We start from the raw sequence: 19,224 nt of genomic DNA on the forward strand, positions 1-19,224 counted from the left end.
TTTTTCCCAAAATCTGGACAACACATTTGTTTCTGTTTTCAGTTTTGCATTAAAAAGCTAAATTTCATTTTTTAAATTTTTAAACTACACATAATTATTCAGTGAAGCCCAGACTACCTACCTTGAGTTGTCTAAAGACGTGAAAGCTCACAATTCTTTTCTATAAATGAATTAAATTAAAAATGGGTTTGAAATGTTGTGGCATTTTAAGATTGAATAAATGATCAAATTAGATAAACAGGATGTGTGAAACAAATTTAACAGCTAACAAAGATAAGATCGGGAGACCTAACATGTCAGCTGAAGTTATGAGTACGTTGAATAATCCTGTGGAAAGCAACAACCCGACTGAAGCCCATGGAGCCCATGTAAGGCATGAGACAGGAAGTTCATGCCCTCTCTACATCTGCATTCGGGAGTTGAAACCTAGGGCACGCTGAGCCAAGCACATAATAATGCCAACCTAGCAGAAATAAAAAAGAGGAGGTGGTCTAAGTTTTGGTAAGATTACATCATATACATTTTGATTGGGTCTTAAGATGATGGGTTGTGGCCTTCCAGAACAGAAGAGGAGTGTTTAGAAGGAATTTGCATAAGTATAAAAGACGATGCAATGCTTTGTGTAGTCAGTTAAAGTCTGGAGATTTTGCTCATGTTTGTTCTTACCGCCTCTGTATTGAATAAACATTATTCGCATCAGACTCTGAAGACTGCTTGAAGACTGTTTCTTGAAAACTTTCTGAAAACTCCAACTTTTGATCCAGAATTGATTTTTGACTACATGTTTGACAAAGCTGCCTGATCATCACTGGCCCTTAGCAGGCAGACTGAGTCACAACAGAAACTTTTATCATCCATTCTTTTTATTTCTTTACAGATTAATATCCGTGTCACTTTATTTTGTACTTGTTCATTATTGGGTTGTTGCACCAATTAGTCTTTGAACAAGTACAAAAAAAAATAGTATTTTAATTTTCCATGTTTGTGTTCTGCACTTGTGGTCAGACTGTACCAATATTGCCTGGGGGATCTGGGAAATACAGCCAGCCACAGACTCAGTCATGCAACCACAGTGCATATTATATAGCGCATCTGACCATGCAGTAATTATTTGGCTGTGAAGTGCAAAGCGTTGCACGGATCTATTAGCATCCGGCCTGTCTGCCTAACAAACCCAGCTTGATCTATTTGTCCTGCCTGACTTCTCCTATTTTGGACTTGTTTGTCTTCCCAGTGAATGTTTTCTCTTTTTTCAAGTTTAAAAAGATCCCGTCTGTCACATAAAAACAGGATGGAATATGGAGAAGCTGCAGGAGGAGGGATGTATTCTAACATTCTGCTCTTTTTTTCCCCATTTTCCATATTTCTACATACTGCAGCTTTAACCCTTGTGTTGTCGTGCAGGTCAAATTGACCTGTTTCAAAGTTTGAAAATATGGAAAAATATATATTTTCACTGTGAAAATTTCCACAATTTCAACATTTTGGGGAAATTTTTGAAATTTTTTTGGTGGAAAAAAAAGAAATGTAAAAAAAGGTTTTTTTTTAAAAGAACATTCACAAAAAATCAACCAAAATCCAGCGAAATTCGCTGAATTTTGGTTGACTTTTTATCTGAATGTTCTTAAAGAAAATATTAGAAGTTTTACTGATATAAATGTAATCACTGTAGATATTTTTAGGATTTCTTTGGAAAATTTTTACTTATTTTTTGAAAATGTTTTCAAGAATTTTCTTGCCACATTTGGGGTATACATACATACATACATATATATATATATATATATATATATATATATATATATATATATATATATATAAAAATAACTTTTAACGGAACCTTTTAAAGACTTATTAGAATATTTTTCCAGAATTTTTTTCAAATTTTCAGAAATTTGGGGAATTTTTTTTTGCTGAATTTTTGGATTTTTTCCAGACAAAGAAACAATATTTTTTGGTGCCCATAAATAAAGACAACAGGAGGGTTAAATAAATCATGTCATGTTGCGATTGTTTTGGTGATTTTCCAACTAATTGACTGACAAAACATAAGTTCAGCTTGATAGAAGTTAAGTTATGTCTTGTCTTGTTTGTTTTGCAAACTGATGGCAACAGACCAAAAGTCTTTTGGTACAATTAATGTTTTATCCAGTAGCGTTTCACATTGTGTTCAACAGATGCTATGGTATTTTAGATGTAGTGAAAATCAATGCCCTGCGGTGCTGAACATTGCTTTTATTGGTCAACATGCTGTTTTACTTCCATGATGAATAATTGAGGATCACCTGCTGTAGGATTTTAGTCGACATGAAAAGCTGCATCCCTCTCAGACTGTTCGATGACCATTGTTAAGTGGAACAAAGCAACCTGGCAACATAATGAGGATGGCTCCAAATTAGAGAATGGCTATAAATACGCACACACACACACACACACACACACACACACACACACACACACACACACACACACACACACACACACACACACACAAACCAAATCCTTAGCCTGCCCATTATCCGTCCCTCTGGACCGAGGGTATATTCCTCCTAGACAGCACGGCGTGAATCTTCTCAAGCCAGCGATGACATTCCTCATAACGGCCTCTGCGACTCTGCTGTCGCTGAACCTCCGGAGCCTGGACAGCACACTGATAGAAGTTCACACAAGTGGCTGTTGGGAATGTCAAGTTGCAGCGATGTGGCGGTGCATCTCATCTGCAGCTTTGAGACAGCCTCATGACTCCTAATTGGAAAATTCTCCAGGCCTCCTCTCCAGCTTTATGTTGACAGAGAGCTGCACGGACTCACCGATGCCTAAAAATCGGGGTTTAAGTGTTGCAGAGCTGCTGTTTGTGCTGCCCTGCATGTGCTCCGTTAGTCTTGTTTGACGTGAAGAATTCAAGGCGCATTTATGAGCACTTTCAGCAGCAAACGCCCTGCTTCCTAAATTTCAGAAATTACATGTCAGTTGCTAAAACATATGTGCTTTAATGTTCTTTATATTTGACTTTTTTAGTGATTATTTATGAGGGATTTAGCCTTTCACTGGATAGTAGCAGTGGAGATGAAGGCAGGAAATGTGAAGAAAGACAGCAAGGAGATGACATGCAGCAAACATCCGGCCAGCTGGAAATGAAAGCAGGGACACAGCTTGTCCATGTGGTTTGCACCATGATCATCAGATCATGTATAAGAGTTTTCAGAAAAGTCCCTGAGAAGTCATGAATTTGCACTTTTTACACTATACAGCAGCTGGTTACAGATCAGGCTGTAGCACCTTGTCAGTGTGATTGTTCTTGAGGAAGCATGCACAAATCAAAGCACTTCCAAAGTCCAGCAGCAAATTACAAATGAGTGGATGATGGAGAATCTCATCGCACTGCCCCTGTTCAAAATGAATTGGCATCATGAGTTATCCTGGTACATGCACAGTCGGCATATTTGTTGTGTGTACAGTCCATTTGGTGACATATTTTGGGCTCTGAATATCTACAGAATGATCCACATATCCATGTGAACCCTTGTTTTTTTTCTTTATTTTTACATACATTACCAGTCAAAAAATTGGACACAGCTTCTCATTCAATGCTTTTTATTTGTATTACTGTCTACATTGTAGATTAATACTGAAGATTAACACTTTTTTGTTTACAACATGACTCCATATGTATTCTTTCATAGTTTCGGTGTCTTCAGTATTAATCTGCAATGTAGAAAATAATTAAATCAAAAACACTGAATGAGAAGCTGTGTCCAAACTTTTGACTGGTAGTGTATGTAGTGGTGTTTTTGGTGAACTTTTCCGAAACATCAAACCAACTTATACTGGCATGACAAATATGCGGCAGTCAGTGTAGTAAACAAGTTGTTCAGTTTGAAACATGGAAAAAAAAAATCCATCCCGGTGGAGGCAGTCTATCCCTACCCTCCTCACCCCTACTCTCACCCCAACCAGTCGAGGCAGATGGACGCCTTCTCTAAGCCTGGTTCTGTCGGAGGTTTTTTTTTCCCTCTCTATCCCAGGGTTTTGTTCTTTTTTTTTGTTCCTTCCCACCGCTCATAGAGAATCCAAAGGCAACTTTAGATTGCTGAGTTTTCTGTTCTCTCTTTATAATTCATAAGGTCTGTATCTTACTATGTTAAGTGCTGTGAGATGGCAATTGAACTGAATCTCCATGCTGACTCCAATGGCTAAAGAGGGAAATCAAGTTCAGTCTAGTTAAATGATATGTAATATTAGATTCTTTCATTTCTTTAAAGGGACTTTTAAAGCTGCAATAAGTGATTGTTTTGGCCAGTTGAGGGGAGTGGAAGAAACACTACAAGCATACATGATCATCAAAAAAATTAAATAAACAGCATGTTTATATGTAGATGTATTATGCTAGCCATATCAGGGCAGTGTGTTCTTGTCACCTAATTGATTTCAGTCCAGTATTTATTCTCCTTTTAGCTCCATCTCACTCTCAACAATGCGCCAATCACCAGTGCTGACAATGAAGTGCAAGTGCCAAGACCTGCAATTCCTTAAATGGCCACTTGAGACTCTTTTTACACACGAGCCAATCCTCAGACATCCATGTTAAAATGCTAGATTTTACAGCTGGAATAAACACGTTTATAGCCCGGTGCAAGAAACAGTTTTGGAATCCATAGCTAATTTTCCTGTTCATGACAACTGTGCATAGGGTGGACTTTTATAAAACTCTCCTGTTTAGATTGTGTTAAAATTTAAAGTTGTATTTCATTAAAAGCTTATAGTGCAGTCCATGGTTCAGCGATGTTTGCATGGCCTGCCTCAGCTCCACTCACGCTTCGAATCTTTACTCATTTTTGAACTAGCTGAGAGGAAAAATCAGGCACTGCAAACACATGAACTTCAAAACCACCACAGAAGGGTTCATCCATCTTTGTATACAGTTAATACCCTCAACCAGCTCCAAAAACCTGGAGGCTATTTGGATCTTCAGCTGGTCAGTAACCTTGTAATTTAGTAATGAACAGGCGCAGGTTTGTCAGCAAATTTCTTGCAAGCAGCTGCTGAAAGGACAGCTGATGAGAACGAAGCAAACAGTACAGTTAGTAAAAACAAAAACAACATGAGCTGAATAATATTACAATTTTCCATAAAGCAGAGGGGAACCACAGAATCGGATGAAACTTCTCTGTGGGTTTCACTGTCGCATGTGCTGAAAACTCACTAATTTGCTTCATGACAGTTGAAATGCACGAAATAAAGAGCTTGAGAGGCATTGGAGGTTTATATTGCAAACACCTAATGAATCCCAAGATAGACATAAATGTGAGCGAACCTGCATGCACTCAGGATTAAATGATAAATGTCAATATGCTGTTAAATGGAGAAAACTGCTGAGATCAGGTTGCATGCTAAGATTCTCCCTCCTTCATATTATATATATTATTGCCTGCTTTTTTTTCTCTGCCTATTCTTTTTTTTAGCCTCTGTGTGTGTGTGCATGTGTGTGCATGTGTGTGCATGTGTGTGCGTGTGTGTGTGTGCGTGTGTGTGTGTCTACAGGTCGATGTGGGAGCAGACTTGTCCAGGTGTGTTTGTGCATCAGGCCCACAGGATGTGATGAGCTCGTGTTACCGGCGCTTCACGGAAATGACAATATGTGGCGGTGGGAAAATGTGTCACCATGGTGACAAGTCAGTGTCCTGTCGACCACGCTGTGCACAGTAAATACACTCGTGTTAGAACGGTGCTATTTTCTGACTCTGCTTCACCTGTTCCCGTTAAGCTGTGCTGCAAGAAAGTAGCTTTGATTTCTTGGATATTATGTTGATTCCCAACAGGCTTTAAGTACATTTTCAGCCCAACAAAAACCTAAAATTACAGCCTGTGTTATTGTTTTTACTGAATCCTTGCAGCACTTTCCTGCAGTCAGAGAGCAGACATAACAAAGACGTCTTCTTCACTTGATAACTCGATGTACGGTTTGAATAAATGACTGTATAGATTTGAAAAATTAGAGTCTTCCTCTCTGCATGAACCTCCCACTGGAGCCTCAGATAGAGTCTCGCCTGAAGCGTCAAGCAGTGAACCGGCAACCATTAATCATTGATTAAGAACATTTACATCTCATTCCATTTAATGATCTCCTGTTCGTGAAACTGTGGGACTGCCAAGCTGAGTGTCTCTGCTGATACCTGCAGGCACCAGATACGTGGGTTATCTGGGTCAAGCTCACCTTTTTAGAATTATGAAATATAAATACTGGGATTTGGCTGGAAAAGCAGAAATAAACCTGCTGCTTTGTTCTCGAAGGCCAAAATCATTTTAAAAGAAAAATAACTTCCATTCCCAGTCGTTTCTGCTGCTTCAGTCCTCGCTAACACGACAAAGTGGAACACATTATTCCAGTCTGCAGATCTTTGCTCCAGCTTCACGTGTGGCCAAGAATTGATTTTGAAATCCTTTTGGTTTATGAAGCACTGACTGGTTCAGGGCAAAATTACATTTTTGATCTGCTGCTGTGTTGTGAACCATCCCGAACCTCCCGTGGAGAAGCAGCATTCATTTTCTGATCGGCACATTTCTGAAACTCTCTTTTATATTATAAATCAAGGCTTAAAATTTTTCTGTTTGCCACCTGATATTAATTTACATTGGGGGCCTCTTGTTCATGTCTCACCTCACTGTTTTCTTGTACTGTTTATTATCTTGTATGATTAAAAGAAATTTAATAAAATATCACATACATACTCTGTATTTCTTTTTAAATTGTCCCTTCTTTTTATTTGCCTGCAAGTGTTTCCCAGCAGAGCCATTGTGTCCTAAATTGTTCTAATCACAAAGAGAAAACAAGAGAAAAGGGAAACATTTATCTAAATATTGTGACAGCAATGCAACTTAGCAGCTTGGAAAAATGAGAACAGACAAAAATCATCCCAAAAATCACCTTTTTTGGATTGAAAAATGTGGCAGACGCAGTATACAACAGACATAAAGGTTAATGCCTCATCTACTGGTTGTCTTACTATTATGGGCTGCATACAGGCTGAGTGGTTATTCAACTATTACCTAGATGGTTAAATAGAGATATTACTAATAGGTTATTGTTGCCTCATCTTCAGCCCGGTCCAATGAAAGTGGCATCCAACTGTCTGAAGCCAAAATGGTCTAAAATTGTCCAAAATGTTAAAATCAGTCAAATTGCTTTGGATGCCAGACAGGGGAACAAATGTTATTCTTCACCTGTTATTCTGATAGATGAGTTCATACTAATTTAAGTTATTTTAACTCCCTTGCTGCAAAAATAAATACAAAACCACTCAAGATAGAAGAGAAACAAAGTCATCAATTTTGTGTTAAATACCGCTCCTTTTAAAACCAAACACAGAAATATCCCGGAGACAAAAGTTCATTTCATGTCCTGATTTTTTTTTTTTTTTAAAATAATTAATTAAGAAACACTTCCAAATAATGTCAGTTCAGGAAAAGATAATTTCACTTCACTTCAGTTCATTCTTTCAATGTCATTTCAGTTCATTTCACAGCAGTTTTGTGCATTTCAATTAACTTCCACATTTCACTTTGTTCAACTTGTTACAGTGCAATTCAGTTCACTTTCTGAAGTGGACGGGGTTTAAGTGGTGTATGAAAGTGTTGGAGAAGAAGCTAAGGAGGGTAGGGGAGGCTAGTCAAAGGCCAGTGCAGCCTGAGCTGAGGCAGGAGGAAGAGATCTGGTGAGAAATATGGGATTCTTATCTGAACCAGGGTCCATCGCAGTGACAGATATCCATGCTGCCGTCCAAACAGGCCACAGAGGAGGTGGAAGGAAGTTTATCCGTCCTGTTCCTGGGACCATATGTCACTTATCCAGCTGGTTCTGGGTCCCATAGTTACTCCATTTATTTCCAGTTTAAACCAAAGATGACCAGAAGCTGAACTTGTCTTTCTGAAATCTCCTTTTCTCAACTCTCACTTTATCGTTCTCCGTGCCTCCATCGTTTGCCACTGCTCTGCTCACAGGTGTGTCTGCTTCTTTACATCACTTCCTCTCTGTACTTCCTGCCAGGAGGAGAAAAAAAGGCTGTACTGCCTGTTTGCTTTCTTTTCTTTTCAACATCTTAATTGTTTTTCATCCCTTCATCTATGTTCGTAATATGAGCCTAAAACTATCCGTAAAATCACCATCATCACTACGGTCTCCGTAAAATATAAGTCAACCACTGAACCTCTATAATTGGAAAGTGAAAGTTTTAAATGCTTTATTTTTAAAGGATGAGGGTAGCCAAGCTGCAGCAAGTGAAGCAGCATCACCAAGGAAATGTAACTTAACTGATAATTTAATCAAATTTTAAGGTCTTGGATTTTTTTGTTAGCTATTGGAGTATGTTAAAACCTATATTTACATTTAAATGTCAAGCTTTTGGCTGTAGAAGTCCTGGTAGCAGAATTAGCAGCTGACTCCAGCACACAATGAATCTTAGGACATGCTGAGCTGCAACAGATCCATCAGGTCCATCACCCCTTATGCTGGCTTTTCAAAATAAAAGTTACACATTGTCATGGCTGCCCCCTGTGCCACACCATCAAAATAAAAGCTCTATGATCTGGAGATGAGCTTCTTAGGCCTTCTTCCATCTAGATCTTCTTCTATCTTCCAATTATATATATGTATGTATGTATGTATGTATGTATAGATCGATAGATAGACAGATAGATAGACAGATAGATAGATAGATAGATAGATAGATAGATAGACAGATAGATAGATAGATAGATAGATAGATAGATAGATAGATAGATAGATAGATAGATAGATAGATAGATAGATAGATAGATAGATAGATAGATGCAGAGGATTTTGGGTCGGAATGTCCAGAAACATATGCTGGCTTACATTTTTGCATATTGCAAATCATCCTGACATTTTCTGGCATATTACATTTGACATATTATGTACTAAGACTTACTAAATCTATTTCTGGCATACTACAAAATATGCTAGTATGGATAATGGGATGGCAAACGTAGCTTCCAGTTGATGTAATCTGAGGAAAGATTGGTTTTATCTGTCTTGCATGTTTTTATTTTGTGAACATAAAAAAAATCTTCCATTCTTAGGTGTTTAAAGCTTGACTAAGAACTTATTTTAATCTATGCAATGATATTTCCCTAAACTTGACCAAACCTAATAAGAACAGGTTTACAGTTTTAGAGTGACAGAAGACAGGTGTTCAGGTTTTCTTTCTGTAATTATTTCTCGTGTTCATGCTGGGTTTCAAGAGATTCCCTCCAAATGTACATTCAGTGTAAGTAATAGAGGACAGAATCCAGAGTGTTGCATTGGAAGGACAGCAACAAACATAGGAAATTTCATACTAATAATGCCATGATGAGTCTCACGTAAACTGCAGATCCTTTATATTGTCTTTGCATAAACTTTGGACTGTTAGAAATGATCACAGCTAACAATGTCTGCTTTATTGTTCACCCAACAAGTGTTTAAACTTTCTCCAAAATCCTTTAAACCATGCCATGTGCATCAAAGTTTCATGTTTAGAAGTTTTTATCGTATGAAAACAATCCTGTCCTTGGTTGAAATAGCTTAGTTGCTCTTCACTGCTGCTTCCTTTAAAATGTGCAGGTATGTGAATTCCTCGCCTCTTTCTTCACTCATCCCTTCCAACTTGCTGCAGCTCACCTGGAACTCCACTAAACACTCAAGCTTATGCACTACACAGTGGCAAGGTTTTATACTGGAATAATTCAGCTATAAATGCTCAAACTGGAAACTGATTCTGAAGCAGATTAATGATACAGAAAGCCCCACCCTGCAAGTTGAAAGGATTGATTCCTGGCGTATGTTACCTTTAAAACCCCAGAAGTCCAAACTTAGTTTTTTTTAGACTTCAAAAAGGAAATTCTCTCTATGGGCTGCACAGTGGCTTGGTGGTTAGCACTTTCTCCTTGCATGTAGAAGATCCCTGTTTTCCATCCCCGCCTTCCCGGAGCCTTTCTGCCTGGTTCTCCCTGTGCATGTGTGGGTTTTCTCTGGGTACTCCGTCTTCCTCCGACAGTCCAAAATCATGCTGAGGTAACTCTAAATTGTGCTTGTTTGTCTGTATATGTAGTCCTGTGATAGGCTGGCCCCTGCCTTCACCCTGAGTCAGCTGGGATAGACTCCAGCCCCCTCGTGACCCTAATGAGGATTAAGCGGTGTATAGATATGGATGGAAATTCTCTCAATGCGCAGACAGCTTTCATATCCCTCAGGATGTCTTTCCCAAACAAAAACAAGGTTAAAAACTTGATTAAGACTGACTTTAATGTATATCACATTAAGGCACAAACAAAGCTTGTCTCTAGAGGAGCAGACAACACATTTTGTCATTTAATTTGGAGGACAAACTAAACTGTTGGTTTTACTTTTTAAAGAGCTAATTAACAGATCTTATAGCCTGATTGCCGTGAGGAGTAATTTTGTTGATCAGGAATTTGCATTTATTCCCACTTTCATCCTTGCTCTGTCATTCTTGATAAAGGTATGAGTCAAATGTTTAAATGCAAACATAATTTGTGCAGGTGATGTAACCTGGATGTAACATTCTCTGCAGGACTAGCAGTTGCAGGGTGCAGTCTATTGCCTGAACAGACTTGGTTATGTAACTGATCATTTCACCAGTGATGTTTCTGATTAATTCAAGCCTGAACACTGACATGAATCACACACTGCTGGATGCATGTAGTAAAAAGTCACATCAAATCTAATGTTTTCTGTAAAAAAAAAAAAAAAAGCAAAGACACAAAATTACAAGTATAGTTTATTGATGGTCATGACTCATTTTCACCAGGTCTGCGAAGGTACAAGTCTGTGCAAACATGCTCAAAACACTACAAAGCCACTGCACTCGCTCCCACTGACAGCGCAGTATACAATGACATGTATGCATAAACAGTGTTCAAATACACAGAATCCTTCTCAGAGATATATTTAGAAAAATATAAAGTCCTGACTTTTCAACTGATAGACAGAAACATTTCACAACAAAAGCACACAGTTCCACATATGCTGTGATGCCCTTAATCGCTGAAAGAGGATGAACGTGTTAACTTAAATTATTTTAAGATTAAAATGACTGAAAACGTATGTTGGAGTAAGTGCTGCTGATACACTTGGCATGCGAGGACACGGCCCGACCGTATGTTAGTGAGAAGTGTAATTGGGATGTGTCTGCACATAGCTGTGTGTGTTTATAGTGTCTGGGGGAACGTGCTGCATGCAGACGCCTGACGAGGGTCACGAAACCTGTAGCTTCACAGTGTTTGCAGACAGGTTTCAAATCACACACTGTTTAATAAACAAGATGTCGAAGGAAGTTTAACAAAAATATTCCCCCGAACCTCAAGCTGCTTGAGGTCTGACCTTTGAGTCTCAGAAATCTGGCAATGAAAAGAACTGAGGGGGTATTTTGACTCAGTTTTACGGCCTCCAGAGCTGTTTGAGCCAAAGTGGAAATGGTTTACTTTGATTTGTTTGACATCAGTGTGTATTTTTATCCATGTTTGGCTCATTTCTCTCCGGTTCCGCTCCAAAGCAGTTTGTTTAATGGAAGCCTTCAGTAAACTTGTGCAGTGGTTGGATGTCAACGGTGAGTCGAGAACAGTTGTGGTTGTTATTCTTTTAATCTCATTTTATGAAAATCACAAAGATCAGATTTACAATTAAAGTTGTCTGGTCATTCCAGGACATTTTCTCATAGCTGGAGCAAAAATCTCTTATGTAAATATAACAAGAAAAATATATTGTTGTTTTGAGAAAACAAGAGGATGAAAAAGAAGATATTAACTTGAGATAAAGCAATTTGTAGTTGGTTTCTGCGCACAAATGTGGATTAAACTTTAATAACATTTCAAAGGAGATATTTAACATGACTCACTTTGAAAAATAAAGTGATTATTAATACTCAATCTTTCCATCAAAAATGGCAAAAATGGAATGTGAAATAATTTGCTTCCATCCGTTACTGGTGCAAATACTGAGGATTTGGCACAAAGTGAATTTATTTGCTAATTTGTCACATTGCACTGCAACTCTAAATTTTCAATTCAACAGTTCCCTATATTTTCATTCAGTTTTTTTTAAATACACAAATCATAAATGCAATAGAAAGGCAGATAGAAACACAGCTATTGATGATTTAACAGTTTGGTCTGAGGCTGTGGTTCTCAAATTTGACTTTTCAACAGCATATCTAATAACTGCATTGTGTTGTAACTGCTGGAAAGGAGCCACTGATTGTGTTATTAGTTCACTTGTGCTTTTTTCTGACAAATTAAAATTTTGCAGTCAGGCGTGAAAATGGTCTTTGAATTTCAATCAGTTAGTTCCCTAATTTCAAGGAGATCGAGATTTATTCAGGATCAAGAAGCGTGGAAAGACCAAGTGGAAGAAAAGTGGGGAAACTGTAATATTGATGAAGCAAAAATCCAAATTATGAAGCTTTTTTTTTTTTTTTGCTTGACTTCACTGGTAAAAAAAAAAACCCACAAGAGTCATGTATTTCTGTGGGCAAAACCTTTGTCAGTTTTGCAACATGAACTAGTGAGAAACAAGCACTCTTATTCATGATGAAGCTTGTTCTACTGGACTTCTTCATCACATCAGGAGGCTGTGAATCTTTTCCTGCTTTCTAAAGACAGCAGGAAAATGTGGGAACATCACAACATGGAACATGGCATAAAGGTGTCACACAAATTTGGGGAATTCATTCTGCGCTAAACTCATTTTCAAGTGACTGACAGGGATTTTTTTTTTTTTTTTTACAAAGCGGCTATGGTGTAGATTTAGGACCATCTGTGTGGTCGTAATTGTTTTTGCTGTCAGTGGCTCGGTCTCAGCAGAGGCAAAGGGAAGTTACAGTAGATGAATGACCAAATGAGGAGGAGAGGAGACTCATTACTTCCTCATTAATGCCAGATGCAGATGCCGACGGGGGTCAGATGGGAGATACAGGACGTCAGTGGAGCAGATGCAAACTGGAGATTGGATCAAATGTCCATCCTAAACAGATTTGCTGTGAATGTTTGAGAATTGACTGGAGTGAGACTCGCAGATGGGGACTGTTAGCAGGAGGGCAGGTGGCCCAAAGACGCCGAGGTTAAACAAGGTAAAGACTCAGAGGAGGCCTGCAGAGTTTCCATTCTCCTTGTTCCACTGCGTTCCAGTGAAGGCAACACAAACCACATTATGCAGCTTGTGCGTTTGCATGTATTTGGATGTCGCTTCTTGTGTTAGTCTGGTGAGAGATCCACAGAAACAGCCTGATGGCACTTCTAGAGCGGACATGTGTTTCACAGACCTCCAGAGTGGGTTTCTAAAGCCCTTAATGGAGCCTTTAAAGCAGCACGTCTCTCCAATTGGGTTTTGAAGAGGTAAACCAACTGACAGTGCTGTAAATATTAGCCCAGGAGACGTTGCATGAGTGTGTGAATGCGTGTGGCGGCTGATTGTGTCCATCTGCTGACATTTTCCATCTTACTTTTGCAATGTATAAGTGTCTGTGCAATTAAATGAAATGATAGGGGGGAAAAAAGCATAGTTGCTAGTCAAGACTTTGAGCAAAGCAAAAAAAGCCCTCTTCAACCCGCCAACAAATTGACACGTCAATGAGTCGTAAACAAAGGCAGAAGAGTATGCACATTTGCCCACTGTACACTTATACAAACAACACCTCAGTAAAGTTAAACAAGACATTAAATAGAGAGAGAAAAGGGGCACAGGTCCCCTAAACATGAGGATATACTGTAGTAGGACACAAAGAGGATCTATTAACAGTCAGCAGCTCCATGGTCCCGTAGCCGGGGCTTCAACAACTACCTGCCCCCTCTCGTAGCGTAAAAATCATTCCTCGTCTAAACATTTCTTTTATCTTTCATGAGGTGAACTCACATGTGAGGCCCAGAGGATGCTTCTCTCACCGCAAGTTTCTACAGAAATGAACTCTGTAAGGTAATAATCCGCAACATTTACATCGATAAATATCTGTTTCTTCTCCAACTAATAGTCCAACACAGTGTTAACTTATTAACTGTAGCATCAGGCCTGTCAAGCTTTTGGACTTTTCCACATGTTAAGAAATCAGTGTATCAGCAACTTTAAGCTACCAGCTGGTATTAAACACATTCCTTAAAAGTGAGTTTTGTTTTTAATGCTTTATTGATATTGAGCGATCACGTCAAATTAGATTAATTGACGCTTTGTTAGCGTGAAGTGTTCAGTGGCAGAATGCAACACTGAAAGACCACAAATAATGAAAATATACCAACCCAATTATGTTGTCTCTGTTGCTCACAAATTACTTTCATCAGTTGAACTTGTGGTTTTCTAAAAGCTGAAAATGTGTATTATCATCGTAGAATAAAATGTTTTTCATGTCACATTCTGCTGACATTTTTTTAAAATTTATTTTTAGCTGAGAGTACTTATGTCCTGTATTAATTTGCTTGATGATGTCACTACTACTATGAATTAATTAAGCATTTATTTGACTTCATAATTTAGAAGAAATATCTTTGGTTTTCTACTTTTTTTAGCTGAGCTTATCAGTGAAATGAGAGATGCTGTTTTAAGATGAATTTTTACATTTGGATTTTTTGTGCAAAGCTACTTTTGTAATGTTGAACACAATCTTTTGAACACAATTTTTGAATGCCCATATGGTAGTTGTCATTTCAGTAAACAGCTCAGACTTTTAATAAGAGTGAACAAATTATTTGACTGCAGCTTTAAACTGTGACTCTGTGTGACAGCTCACCTGTCGAGGTGTCAAAAAATACTAAATTTGCTGTAAGATCCTGACTGATCTTGTTACTGTGAGTCACGTTTTTAAATACAAACAGCAGCTTTCTCAAATTTAACAAACTCAGAGAAAAGACTCTAACAAACAAAACTTCAGCTCCCGTTTTAGTAAAAAAAACAGACTGAGAATTGTGTCTCAACAAAGAAAAAAAGAGTTTGGAGGATGGATTAGTAGAGTTTTGACTGTTAGCATGTCTCCTGATTAGCTTACTACTGTAAGTACATTTAGTCTACTAACACGTCTTAAGAACGTACAGCGATCAGCTTGAATCTTAAAAGCACTGACAAGTGAAGTGAATGACACTGATCATCTCATTAAAATGCAACGTTCTGCGGGGAAACCTCTGGTCCTGTTTTCAAATCGTGACTTTTATAGAATATCTTGTATAAAACAACACCTCTTTTTCCTCTAAAAAGTAATTCAAAGGACCTATTCCACCACTTAATTAAATGTGTTGATGCAACAATAAAAAGAAAATTATATTTACTGATTTAGATGAAGCTTTAGTTCAGAATTTCATGCCCCACCCCCTTCTATCTTAACATGCCTTGACATTTTCTGAATGTTAAGACTACTGAATGAAAACAACTTTAATTAAAAGAGGAAAAGCTAATTCCCCTAGCTCAGTGAACTTTGTTGGTTGAAGGTACTTCCATTCGAGGTTGTTAGAACTCAAAAAGAGTGATGCAAATTGTTGCATTTTTTTGTTGAGTCCAAACAGTATTTTTAGAGGGTACCTCATTATCTCAATTAGGACAGTTTAATCGAGCCGTAGAACGACTGAGAGGCAACACTTTAACCTCAGCTCAACAAAAAACCCACTACTGGAGCTAGTGACTGTATATAAAGAGGTTATAACACATCTGACTCGCCAACCTGTTTCCAAGATTGGGTTTTCCTCCTGAAATATTCTTAAAAATGCAAACTTTTCTCCTTCAATTTAAGGAATTCAGACACACAGCAGCTTTTCCTCTGTGTTGCCTTCCATGCCGGGCTAATTTCAAATTTAGGTGAACTTTTATCGCAAGTTCACTGGCTGGCAATCTGATTACCTGGAAATAATGGGTGTGTATCTGACCTCCAAACAATCCAGATCCAGAATGAGTTCCAGGAAACGAGACCCAAACACCACAAGACACCGGTGGCACAAGGGAGATCTATACAATATAAAGTGAGTGACGTTAACGTTGAGGCTGATCGGTGTATTCGTCTATCAGCTGGCTACTTTTTTAGTTATCTGTATTTTGTGGAGTTAGATGTCATGTCAAAAACATGGTGATACGACACCTTTTCATCTTCCAGCGATCGTCTCCTATCAGAATCTACGATATTAAGAGGACTAGTGACTCCACAACACACAACACATTGATGTTCTTATCTTTTCCGTTACTCGTGACTTTAAGTCTTTTAGTCTGATATAATGCCACTGTTATTTAGCCTTCACCTGCATATTTCAGACCTTTTACAAGGTTCTCATTTCTGAAATTTGAATTCTCGTTAAAGTTGACAGTAATTAGCAAGCAGAAGTAGATAAAAAGAAAAGCCTGCTTATGTCCACCTCCATCTCCAATCAAGGAGCAAGAAAAATATTGAGAATTTTAAGCTGTAAATCTGCCACTATTATCAGCTTTGCAAGATTTAAGAGCTTGACAGGCCTTCAGACAGGACCAGAGAGTCAGTTACTCTCGATAGAAATCTAATAAAAATCTGCTAAACACTGAGCAGCTCTTTCATAAAGAAGATGTCGTGCTGCACAGGGAGTGATGTGCAGCAACAGCAGAAGAACTAGATAGTTAGTATGAGCAGTGAGAGCATGTTTGGCTTAAAACACACACCAAAGCACCACTTACAACTAGTATCTGAGGAATAAAATGATATCTTGCTACATTGTTTGGTGTCCAACTCATCTCTGGGAAGTGAAGTGCAGAAATACCACAGCAACGAAACCTTAGCACCAAAATAAAGAACAACGTTTCACGGATTACCACGTTAACCGGATCCACGTCTGTGAAACCATCCTCACCGAACTCCCCGCAATTCTCCCTCCACATTTAACACACAAACACATCATTTTCCTTTTTTTTTCATTTCGTTAAGTCCGCTGGAAACTCCTTTACCCCATCCTTCTTCATAAGTCTTCACACCGCCGAGCTGGAGACCTGGAGCCAGCCCACCTCTGTGTAGGCCCCCGTCACATGCCAGTACACCGCCCCCATCAGCTTGGTCCACACCATCTGCACTTCTGCTGTGAAGAACTCTGGGAAATCTTCAGAAAGCACCTCCAGCATGACGCCACTCAGGATCTGAGAAGGCAAGACAGAAACTTCACTAATACAGAAAAGAGGAAAGAGAAGGAAAATGAGGCTATAATGAGGAGGAGGAGAGTGATGCAGAGAAATCCTGTTCGGTAGGTAAAGTCAGATAAAACCAGGTAGAGAATAATGGGTGACAGGTGAGAATTGAAACTGAACAGGACAATATGAAAGTGGGTGGACAAGGAATGAAAAGGACAAAGTAGAGAGAAAGGACATCAGAGGTGAGGAGGGACAAAGTGGTAAATAAAGTAGAGAGAAACCAAGAGCAAAGAGAGAGTGTTTGGGTTAAATGTGGTACACAAGAAGTGGTGTTAAAGGTGCTTCTTGGAGGTATAAAGTGAAAGCTTTTAAAACACCAAGATATTTACTTCTACACTGCAAGAACTCAAAATCTTACCAAGTCTATTTGTCTTATTTTTAGTCAAAATGTCTCATTCCACTTCATTTAAAATAAATTCACTTAACAAGAGACATTTCAGCAACAAAGAGGGACTTGTTTTAAGACAATGCATCTTAAATATCTTGTTAAGTCAAACAATCTTGAAATTCTCTTGTTTTGAGTTGTATTTTACAAGAAACGGGGTTCATTTTACTTTTCATACATTTTTCAAGCTGAGGTGTTATTTGTAGAAGCTACACAATCTTGATTTAAGAAATAAACTTCACTTGATTCAAGTAAATGCATTTTATTGGAAAATCACCAATTAGTTCATATTGTCAAGTTTGCTAATGCGTTGCATTCATATTCGAAAATAAACTGTTGATTTCAAGCCTAGGCTTGTTTACATGGTGTAGAGTTATTTATAATTGAGGGAGTAAGAACCATGGTCATATCTGGAACAAATGTATTTTCAACTAACCATAAGCAGACGGATCTTAAAATGCTTAAATCACACTTTTTAATCTTGTTTCAAGGACAAGGTGGTCTTAAATCTAGAGTCATGTCAGTGTTATACAACCTAAAATAAGTAAAATACATCTTAAATTTTGTACTCAACGTGAATGTTTAAAAAGCAAATGTCTACTTTTGAGTTAAAAACACCTGCTTTTGGGCATAGCTTGCTGACCCTAAAACACAACACCTCCAAATGCTGTCAAAACATAACTAAATATTAGGATTTCTAGCAAACTGTGAAAAGACATATCTCAATATGCTTAAATTAATCTTTGTAGTCTTATTTCAAGTACAAAATGGTCTTAAATCTAGAGAAGTGCCACTACACAACTCAAAATAAGTTTAATACATCTCAAATTAGGAAGTTACATGAAAGCAAAAATCTATTTTTGAATCAAAAACTACTATTTTTTAGCATGTCTGGCATATTTTAAGACACCTAAGCTTCACAATTCTGATAAAATACAGCTTAAAATAAGTTTCCCCAGCTCATTTTAAGATCTCAGCATTCTAAATATCATATCTTATTTCAAGAAATCTTCCCAAGCCATTTTTCACTTGTTCTATTGGCAGATTTTTTCACTCATTTCAAGGTAAAGTTCTTTGAAATAAGTTATTTTTCTTGTTTTGAGAGGGGCATTTTTTCCAGTGTACCATTCCTCAACCCCCTTCACAACTACATAACCTCGCAGTTTTACAAACCGGGAAGAGTTTTACTGAGCCGCTATGTTTCAACCAACAAACCAACAGTCCTCTGACTTTGTATAATCCTGCCCCCCTCACGCCCCACTGCCAGATGAGCCATCGAGAAGGAACAGCTCACTCTCAGTCCACAAGGTTTATTTACTTTCTAGAGCTGCTTCTGCGGAACCTTCAAATCCCTCAACTAAGTGAAACACACCAAATGTTCTGCTGTTGGCTGCAAGAGTGAACACAGGAGTCTTCATGCACTTCCAGCATCTGAGGAGCTACAGACCCAGTGGATTACTTTGATGATTGATGGCAATATCACCAGAGCAATAAGAAATCTTTAGTTTTAGCACATTTTACAGTTAATATGTCTAATGCCACCGTTAGCTTTGATCGTATATCCACAGATCAGAAACTCTAAGACCGATCTGAAACCAGTAAACCAGAACTGTTCGTATTTGCATACTTCTCTCCTGCTCTCTGTTCTTAT

General features: G+C 38.2%; 1 protein-coding gene across 1 annotated transcript in view; it reads right to left on the reverse strand.

Moving 5' to 3' along the window:
* Nucleotides 1-10,783: 10,783 nt before the first annotated feature.
* Nucleotides 10,784-19,224, reverse strand: part of cygb2 (cytoglobin 2) — a 31,504-nt gene continuing 23,063 nt past the window's right edge. Inside the window, exon 3 of the mRNA XM_023263736.3 lies at nucleotides 10,784-17,137. Within this exon, the coding sequence (XP_023119504.1) occupies nucleotides 16,973-17,137 (165 nt within the window). The 3' untranslated portion in view covers nucleotides 10,784-16,972. The remainder of the gene's footprint in view (nucleotides 17,138-19,224) is intronic.

Source organism: Amphiprion ocellaris, chromosome 4, assembly GCF_022539595.1.
Source record: "Amphiprion ocellaris isolate individual 3 ecotype Okinawa chromosome 4, ASM2253959v1, whole genome shotgun sequence".
In the NCBI taxonomy this organism is placed as follows: Eukaryota; Metazoa; Chordata; class Actinopteri; family Pomacentridae; genus Amphiprion; species Amphiprion ocellaris.